The 9,981-nt window shown below is 40.3% G+C and overlaps 1 protein-coding gene across 1 annotated transcript in view; it reads right to left on the bottom strand.

Moving 5' to 3' along the window:
• The window catches only part of hydin (HYDIN, axonemal central pair apparatus protein), a 120,906-nt gene that overhangs the window by 89,568 nt on the left and 21,357 nt on the right, over positions 1–9,981 (bottom strand). The window contains exons 18-23 of the mRNA XM_015402595.1: positions 8,399–8,637; positions 8,037–8,322; positions 6,387–6,530; positions 5,077–5,217; positions 4,356–4,448; positions 1,987–2,198 (exon numbers count right to left, since the gene is read on the bottom strand). Of these exons, the coding sequence (XP_015258081.1) occupies positions 1,987–2,198; positions 4,356–4,448; positions 5,077–5,217; positions 6,387–6,530; positions 8,037–8,322; positions 8,399–8,637 (1,115 nt within the window). The remainder of the gene's footprint in view (positions 1–1,986; positions 2,199–4,355; positions 4,449–5,076; positions 5,218–6,386; positions 6,531–8,036; positions 8,323–8,398; positions 8,638–9,981) is intronic.

Below are 9,981 nucleotides of genomic sequence, written 5' to 3'. Positions count from 1 at the left end.
CCTCGGAGATCCGCTGGTTGCTGTGGTCCTCTCAACTTTGGAAAAAAACATTTAACTATGCACTAAATCAGGCATCGGTTTCACAAATAAGGTAATCTTTATTTATCATTTATTCTCATAATATCACAACTTTACTCTCATAATATAATGAACTTATTCTCATAATATAATGACTTTATTCTAGTAATATTACAAGGTGATTCTTAGAATAAAAAAAATTAAGAAATCTCTAGCCTGAACCTACTGTAATACTCTGTCATAAAGGGGACATATAGTAACGCTTTAAGAATAATGTTCTCGCCTCAAATTATCTTAAAACGTACTTTTATTGAACAATGGCAACAGAAAAGAGAACTTTTGACTTAATATTCTGAGTTCTGTGAGCGCCAATCTGGAAGCTGCTGCTGCTGCGGTGCATGCTGGGACAGCTGTCAATCCCGAGAACGGACAAGTCTGCGCTGATGCATGCTGGGTAAAGAGGGGGGGGGGGCGAGAATAACATCCGGGACTTTGTCAGTTCTCGGTCTTCTTGATCTTGTGAATTGGAACAGTACTAGGGCTGAGGCTGATGACGTTTACCGAGGACACGAGCACATGAGAACACATAAGTATGCATTCTGAGAAACGGAGTTCTCTTTGTATTAGAAAGGACAGTCTGAGCAGGCTGTAATGATATGCTGTGGTGCATAGGGGAGCATCTAAAAGACATAGACAATCTAATATTCAAACTTCCTGAAACAAAACAATTCAAATTCCATGAGATGAAATAGAACTTTGAAATGTTTCACTGTATCTGTAATGAATCTATGTAATATATGAGATTAGTTTTCTGAAATGAGACAAAACTATTCAACTTTTTTACAAAATCTATGTTTTTTGCTCTGCTTTTGTTCAGTTAGCTATATGTGAGGTTTTCTGTCGTAGTAGTTTATTATCAAACCATTTGTAGTATATTGGGATTTTATGTGATTGATTGATGCAAAGCAGTAAATAATATGTAAGGTTTGGTGTTAGGTGTTTACTGTTCCCCTGAACAGTTCTGCTGTTCTTCCTTTCTTTCTTTTGTCCATTACAGCTCCATAAATGTCAGTTTTAGTGCATGGCTAATTATATCAACAGATTCTCCCACTCCTGCTGTGAATCTCTGCAGCTCATCTAGAGTCATACGCTTGCCTTCCTGGTCGGTCAGTTTACATCGACCACCATGTCTTTTGAGGTTTTCTATAGTGTAGTTGTATATAATCAATATATACACTAGTAGCCATTCAAAATCTCCCCACTTTCCCTGATGGGCCCTTGGCTGGTCCCCCGTCAATTCATTAATACTGAAATATTCTTTCTGTCATGACTTATGGACATTAAGATCTAAAGAGAATTGTCATCTCCTGGTCAGACCCTGTAATTCAGTGAAATGGTGGAGTCAGAGTAAAAAAATATGCAAGACAGGGTCACTCCTGTGGCTTGAAGTTGGAGGGAAGTGGGCTGCCATTCAGTTGGCGTTTGACAGGGAAGGGCCATTTTGAATGACTGCTATTGTAGGGCTAGTACATATTTTTTATTACAAATAATGGTGTTATAATTCACTTTTTGAGTGTTTATAAGCTGTTTACTTGATTTTTGTTCTCAGGAACTGTCTTATTTGATTACTAAATTTGATTATTTGCACCCCTGTTCTGTATGGGAACTACTTTTTCTCAGGTATGTGAACCGGCCGTTTATAATATCCGGAAACTCGGTGATGGTAGGAACACGGATACATTTCAGCTACAGATGGTGAACATGTCACACATTTTCATGCCCAAAAACCTTAACTATCCCTTTAAGGTTTCTTTTTCAAATACCGTTACAACCTGAACAAAAGGTGGTAAAAAAAAAATTATATACCAGTTAATATACCATGTGGATTATATGCAATGTAACCCTTTTACCCAAACTTTACATTAACTATCATAAACAGCAGAATTATAGTTATGCTTCTTTACATACCTGATTTGGGGGAGTTTTTGAAAAGCCCAGTGGTAGGATAGAGGAACTGAGGAGCAGTTGGTGATTGTTATAGTTTTCTTTGCAGCTGTGTTTTTTGGCAGGCAACCAAAATCCACTGTGGTTGAAGAAAACTGAAGTGTTGGTAAGTGGACCTCAGCATGCAACTTCACAATGTCTTGTTGTTGAGGTTCCAAGTATTTTATTTTGAGGGTCTATGAGACATGCAGGAAAATATCTGGTTATTTCAGTGCCGGATCTTTTATACGTTCATCCTTGCAGTTCTTCTTCTTTTTGAAAGCAAAACTTGAAACAAAACTCAGAAACTTGAAGGCAAAACCTTTTTTTTTTTTTTTTTTGTGAGTATGGGAAGCTGAATTATTTTTGAAAGAGGCTTAATACACAGACCTAAAAGTAAAAGTTTGGCAATTTTTAGAAAATACATCCCTGAAAAGATTTTACAGTCATTGAATTCAAAATGATTTTACCTGATGACAGAGTTCGAGAAGACCAGACAAATATGACAGTTAGTAAACTAGTAACATTTTTCCAGGTCTCCCTCGAAAAAGAGATTTTATCTCAAGGGACTTCCTGGTAAAATAAAGGTTAAATTAAAAAAATAAAAAATAAAAAATTATAAGTTTAAAGCAAAATATAACTAAATATCCTTAATGTTTTATAATTAAATTATTTTAGAATAATTTGGGGTGATAAAGGAAATATCTGATCGATTTTACATCTCTAAAAAAGCAGATAGTCATTGTCATGTGCAATTTTAATTTGACAACCCTTTAATAAACCCCCAGGCTTCCATACAGGAGAGGGTTTGCATCTTATTTATTTAAACCATCCATCATTAGAGGTTTTATACGGATAATATTTAGAGAATAAAACAATATGTTTAAATATTTTTAATAGCTTATAGTTGACTATAACTACTACAATCCAATGTGTTAGACTTCCTCAAATTTCTTTCCACATTAGGAGAAATCTAAAGCACTGTGAATTGAAATAATAAGGAAGAACTCTCTTTTTAAAGATTTCTTTTGTTTTTGTTTTAAATGATTCAGGTTGATTTCAGATTATTATAACCCGAGTAAATACAAAATGCGGTTTCCAATGATTGTTAACTTTAGGAGAAGTAGAGAGGTTGATGGTTCCATCTTTAATGCTACGTTCACACCTAAAGCAGCAGAGGCAGCAGAAGCAGCTGGTTTACATGCAAAGTCAATGGTTGATGCGCATCAAGGAGCAGCGAAACGTCCTGCAGCGCGTTTTGAGCAGCTGAAGCAGCGCCTCACGAGGCTCTGAGCATCTGAGGTTGCTGAAGCGCTTCAGAAGCAGCAGCTGCTCGAGTTGGAAAAATTGAACTTTTGCTGCTGGATGCGCCACATCAACCAATCAGAGAAGCTGATCTGGGAGCTGGGAGACAGACACAGCACAGCTGATTGCAGATCGCAATGATCACTCTTCTGAAACAGTTTATTAACGCCTAAATTAACTTAAAATGTCGAAACCTGCCGGCATAATATGTCCGCTTTTATTATTCTGGTGCTGGCAGTTTGTATCACGTAAGTGAAAAACGCAGCGAACAGTAGTGGAAAACCACAGAGGCGACTGGGCCAGAGGCTGCTGTTAAACGGGATTCCCAGTGACAGAGCACCGCTGGTGTACAAGGGGTCTGAGTGGCTCCGATAGAGAAATAATATTTGAAGGCAGGATGGTAATCTGGATGAACTGACTGTTTTCAAAGTTTTCAGGTGGACTTTATAACTTAAAAACATTAAAATTACTTTTAACCACTGATCAAAGCAAATATTGCTGCCATTGTTCCAGGCAAAGAAAGGATAGGGTAGCTCCGCCCAACGCGCATCAGACCCACTTTTTGACCACACAGCCAGAGCCGCAAAGATGCTTAAGCCGCGCGTCAGAACTAAACTTGTACAAGCATCAAAAATGAAGCAGCAATTTTGCTGCTTCTGCTGCGTGCGGTCTGGATGTAGCATTACACTATCATTGAAGCAGCAGAGCAACCTCAGACTATCACACTACAACCACTACGTTTAGTTACCAGTAAAATGTTCCTTTTTAAGAACAATGGAAAAAATCTGCCTTGCAAAATTACACATATGGTTCTAAAAATATATATTTATTAACTTAATTTATTTAATTATTAAAATAATTAGGCCTGTTGTTTTTTTGTTTTTTTTGTTCAAATAGATTATTTTTCTCTTGACATTTAAAATCGTGGTATAAATCCTTTTATATTATTGTTGTTATTTTTTTTTTACTGTAACCAAATTAAAAAAAGCCAATTATATATTCTCAAAGCTGCATTACTCCAAAATATTTAACACCATCATTAGACTTACCTTATCTAAAATACACGATACTAAGTCGGTACATAAAGATGGATCAAAGCAGACCCAGAGCTCTAATCGACCTTCATCCTTCACAACCATAAACTGGAAAAAGAACACAGTCATTTTAATACAAAATACAAGATTGGAGTAGAAAACATACAGTAGATCTTATATCTGAAAGGCTTTCTAGAAAACTTTTTTAGAAAGCTTGTAGATGTGAAAGGAAAATAATTTGCCCTCTGAGTCCCAGACCATATAGATCATTTCAGATCACGCCAACTTGCTTTTTACTTTAACTCCTTGCTTCCTATTTATATTTCTACCTACAGAAATTTAAGTTTTACACTTTTTTTAACATAACCTTACATTTTTTTAGTTTAAGAACCTAAATATAATTGTTACCTAAGTTTATTAACTTTTGAACTTTACTTTTTTAACTTTTTAATCAGCTTTTTACCTTTATGTCTTGACCTATTTTTTCCAACTTAATTTACAGTAGGTAATATATCATTCAAGGGCTCCTCTAATTGGTCAAATGCCAAAATAAGATGTACAGCCATGTAGCAAGATCTTTGCTGAATGGCTAGATATAGATCTTGTGCTTCTAGACCTCACTGAGGGACGGGGGGACTCCATTTGTAAGGGGTATGCAAGTGATCAAAAATGGTGACTTAGCCTATTAAGGGTTAAAGTTTCAGCGTACGATGGCACTAAAGCAACTGTAACAAACCTTGGTTGTGGTCGAGTTGTTTTCTCCGGGAGACTCACACAAAGAGAAAGGCTCTGTAACACTGAGCTCCAGCCTCAGAGGCAAAGGGGAAACATTGAGTAAGACTAGCCTCTCATACACAGGCAGGAGGCTCCCCTTAACCTGTGAGATAGAGGCAGAGTGGAGAAAAACGGTGTGCTGATTTGTTTAAGCCGGGCATACTCTGTACGATTTTTTCAATAGTTATGAAACTTTGCGGTTTCGTCTTACGGTGTAAGTTCCCAGTTCACAATGCATGTTCTCAATGTTCTCTGATGCGATCTAGCTGCTCACACTGTACGTCTAAAAACCATGTCGGACTCAGCTCCGCAGTGAGATGTAGAGTCAGACATGGGCAATGTGGAGTCAACAAGTCATCTCCATGTCATGTATTTAATCTACCCAGCCAATTAACCAGGTGAGTCCAATCTGCACAGGTTAATTCACGGTGAAGATTAGACTCAACTGCCTCAGTGGCTGGGTAGAACAAATACATGACATGGAGATGACTTGTTGACTCCACATTGCCCATGTCTGTGTAGAGTAGAAGAGCATATGTGCTGCCTTGGCAATTTGTGGAATTATGTGCTTAAAGCCCTAAAAAGAAACGACGACGGTGTATTTTTTTCTATTTTTTTTTAGTTTTTGCAGCACTAGTGGCTCGTTTTTTGGACAGTAGGCTGACAGTAAAGGAGGTATGAGAGGGGGAGAGACATGCGGCCAAGGACCACGGGTCGGATTCGAACCTGGGTGAGGACTAAGGCCTCAGTACATGGGCTTATGCACTAGCCACTGCGTCACCGAAACATGCCCCGGCGACGGCATATTTGAACAAAGACATGGACGAGCAAACATGGCTACTACGGTCTGTCAATTTTACAGAAAGAACTCCATTACACTCGCACCCCTGCCTGAGGGGTGCGAGTGTAATGGAGGAAGAAAAAGGAGAAGAATCCTTGTTTGCCCACTGAGCGATTTGACCACGACCACCTTACAACAGCCCACTGAATTTTAAACATGTTTGATTTTCTCCCGACGTTACGATTCCTGATCGGTAGGTGGTCGTGAGAGGGTGATCGCCCCTCGTTACCCACTGTACACTACACAACTCACAAGCAGGCTGAAAGTCGGCCCGATCGAAAAATTATCGCATGACTGAAGAATCGGCCAGAATAGGGCAAAAATTTGTACAGTGTACGCCCGGCTTTACACTTTAGACAGAGCTAAATAACAACTTAGTCTGGGTTTTATTTGGCCAGTATTTATTGTTGATAGATTTTGTCAAAACCAACCTTCTTTACATAAAAGTTCAGCTGCTTTGAGGAAATGCTGAGCTTTGGAGAAACAAATCGACACATTACTTCCACAGACATGATGGTCTCCTGAATACCATGTCCACCAATGATGCTGTCGCACACAAGGCGCTCGTGAAGAATCTGGAAATATGGAGAAAAACAGTTTATACATTTACAGCGTTGAGCAAAATCATCATACATGTTACAGAAATATTTGATCAATATGGTATGTGATGGACACGTACTATAAAAGCACGGTTGTGTTTGTTGGGGGGGGGGTGCTTACTTTTCTAACTACTACAAAGCAGTAGTATTGGGTCCAGCAGCAACGATGCATTGATGCATGCATCAAGCCTATTGAGCGAAACACTGTATTGGTGCGTGTGTCATTACAAATAAGTCATGTGACCGATACAGAAGTTGTTTCAAACTGACTGACTCACTAAATTGTGTTTAAAAACGTTTTCTATCAAAGAAAAACAATTTGATTGCATCGACTCGAAGGCAATCCCTCACTCTAAGCATGCTTATAGCGACAGTAGAGAGGACAAACTCCCTTTTAACAGGAAGAAACCTCCAGCAGAACCAGGCTCAGTAAGAGCGTCCATCTGCTGAGGTAAACTGGGATTCAAGGAGACAGAAGCAGAGATACAAAAAGTAACTGTAAAAGGCGGCCCCTTCCAGGAAACAGACCGCCAGACAAACGAGCTTAAAGTCAGCCCCCATGTCAGAGGATGAAGAGAGCACATCCAGTCAGTCACAGTCAGAGAAACAGGACTACAATGAAAACAGGCCGATCTCCAACATCTATAAACAAAGGTGTTAATGCCAGCAGCACAGCTGATATTTCTCTTCAGGATGGAGTCACAGCCAAACAGGAACAGACGACGCAAAGCTACTGATCAGGCTCAGGGGTTATCACTCAACTGATCTGAATTAAAGTTATTTATTGGCTGCATCTAAAAATATCAAAGATATTTTCAATTTAAACATAGATATAAAGATGTGAAGCACAGTCAAACACGTGCGTCTCAAATGTGAAACACAATACAAAAACACATCGTGGTTTAACCGATCTATCTTCAAGCATCCCATGACAACCATCACCAAGACTTCTATAATGCGGTTTTACTGGCTTTGGTTATTAACACGGATGTGACAGTGACTGCTGTTGCTTAACGTCCACTCTTGCACGAAGCCAGCCAGACACCCACCCACCCACCTACCCACTCACACACACATACTGGATCTACAATGTAAACTCCTTTAGTTATTTAATGTCACATGTCGGTGCTTCGGCCAGAGAGTAAGTGTTGGGGCCGGTATGATTTAAGGAAGGTCGGCCCTCACACGCTGAAATTAGGACCGGCCCACCGGGCACATGCCCGGTATCACAGATTACCAGTCCGAGCCTGATACTAGGTCATCTAATCAATTCAGTTTAGTCTATCAAATAACCTGCCTGTAGTGTCTTTAAATATCAAGCAGGTGTCAGTATTCTGTGAGTCAATATCAACGCAGTATCAATACAGTTTGGCAATGAGTCAAAACACTTCAAGATGTCTCGTTAACACATCACTATAAGGCACCTTTCTATTGTCATTAGCTGCATGATGGTATACAGAGGCGTTATTGATCAGTTATCACCTTGGGGGAATCAGAGGATGCTGTGAGCACCATGTCAACCGAGGAGCCAGGCTTAAGGTCCAGACAAGCAGGGCTGACGCTGATCATTGTTTTCTCTTTGCTGGATGAAAGTCTTTGTCTCTGAGCATCTCTCCGTCCAGAGCAGCCGATTGGAGGCAATGGCGTTCTACCGGAGATGTCTACAGGCTGTCGTGGAATAGCCAGGATGCCACCGACCTTCCAGAACATTCGGTGAGGACGCAGACCAAGGTTGGTCAGCTTGAATCGATACTGGTATGGAGCATCGCTTCAAAGACAACAATAATACCAACATGACATGCTGTTCACATTTTCGAACCACGTGTATTAAACTAAGTTCCTACCAGAAGTGTGTCCCCAGGTCGAGGTTAGGCCCCAAAGGTTTGTCACTGACTATTGTTGTCCCGGTGCCTTTGGCTGACAGGGAGATGGTGTGTGTCCGACTGTCCCGCACAAACACTTGCAGCTCATCCAGGAAGGGAAGCATGTCCTTCAGATGTGCCACTATCGTTAGATTTAGCTGGCTCTCCGGTGGCAACACTCCTTCACTGGGTTCCACACGCCAGAAGGAGTTTTTACGGGTCTACAAAAAAAGAGAAACAGTAGCACAAGCTGAAGATGGTCGAGCAGAGATAATTTTCTATACACTGTACGATTTTGCCCTTTTTGGGGCGATTCTCCAGTCGTGCGAGAATGTTTTGATCAGAGCGACTTTCAGCCTGTTTATGCGTCGTGTAGTGTACAAGGGGTAATGAGGGGTATTCAGCCGCTCACAACCACCTCCCGATCAGGAATCATACGGTAGGGAGAAAATCAAACATCTTTGAAATTCAGTCGGCCTTCGTCAGGTGGTTGTGGGCAAATCCCTCAGTGTGCAAACAAGGATTCATCTTCTTCTTTATACAAGCCTCCAATCAAAAAAACGAACTGGTGATCTCCAATGGAGGATTTTACACGTCGCCATCGCCACAAACTAAGTTTTATTGGTTATTAATCGGCGTGTTTTAAACGAGTGTCCTTTCTATGGTCTGTCTGAAAATGTGTTCCATGTTTTTATGGAATGCCAAATGACCAAAGATAATTTTTTGCCTTTTCATTAGTGTTGTTAGTGTTTTTGGGACAGTTTTTACAAACGCACTTTTCATAGGAGGAGTTTGCGAGAATAGAAAAAAATGAGCCAAAGGCCCTACTTTTAAATTCTTTAATCAGTGAAGCAAAGATGGCCGTTTACCTGTCCCATAGAGACAGACTGCAGGAGGGACCATAGCAGGGGTGTGAGTGAAATGGAGTTCTTTCTGTAAAATTGACAGACCGTAGTAGCCACGTTTTCTCAGCCATGTCTTTGTCCAAATACGTTGTTGCCTTTTCATTTTAGGGCTTTCAGCACAAAATTGCACAAATTGCCAAGGCAGCATGTTTCACTCTAGTGAGCTTCATATTCCTCTTCTACTCGTTTGGCTTCCGGATAGATTAGTCAGAGTAGTGCCATCTTACTGTGGAGCTGAGTTGAACGTGGTTTTTAGACGTACAGTGTGAGCAGGTAGATCGCATCAGAGCATCGGGCCTCACAGTATGAGAACATACATCATGAGCTGTGAACTTTTAAACCCTGCGGCTACATCGTACAGTGTGAGCTGTAGCTGTGTGCAACGATTGAAAGATTCGTACAGTGTATGCTCGGCTTTAACAGTAAGATGTCGGACTCCAACAAACAGAACATTGACTTCTGTTTCATCTAAAGTCTTAAAAAGTTTGTTTTTATCTTAACTTAAACTGAATCATTGTCTGCACACTGTATTAGTCATCTAACAATGAAGGCTTTAAAGGGATAGTTCGGTATTTTTGACATGAATGTGTATGGCATCCCCATCACCAGCGGCATGCAATCACACTGACTTACCCCTGGCAGCGTCCTGTGAGCAGAGTT

Source organism: Cyprinodon variegatus, unplaced genomic scaffold, assembly GCF_000732505.1.
Source record: "Cyprinodon variegatus isolate N-32 unplaced genomic scaffold, C_variegatus-1.0 Scaffold1373, whole genome shotgun sequence".
NCBI lineage: Eukaryota > Metazoa > Chordata > Actinopteri > Cyprinodontiformes > Cyprinodontidae > Cyprinodon > Cyprinodon variegatus.
This window is presented reverse-complemented; position numbering and strand designations above follow the sequence as displayed.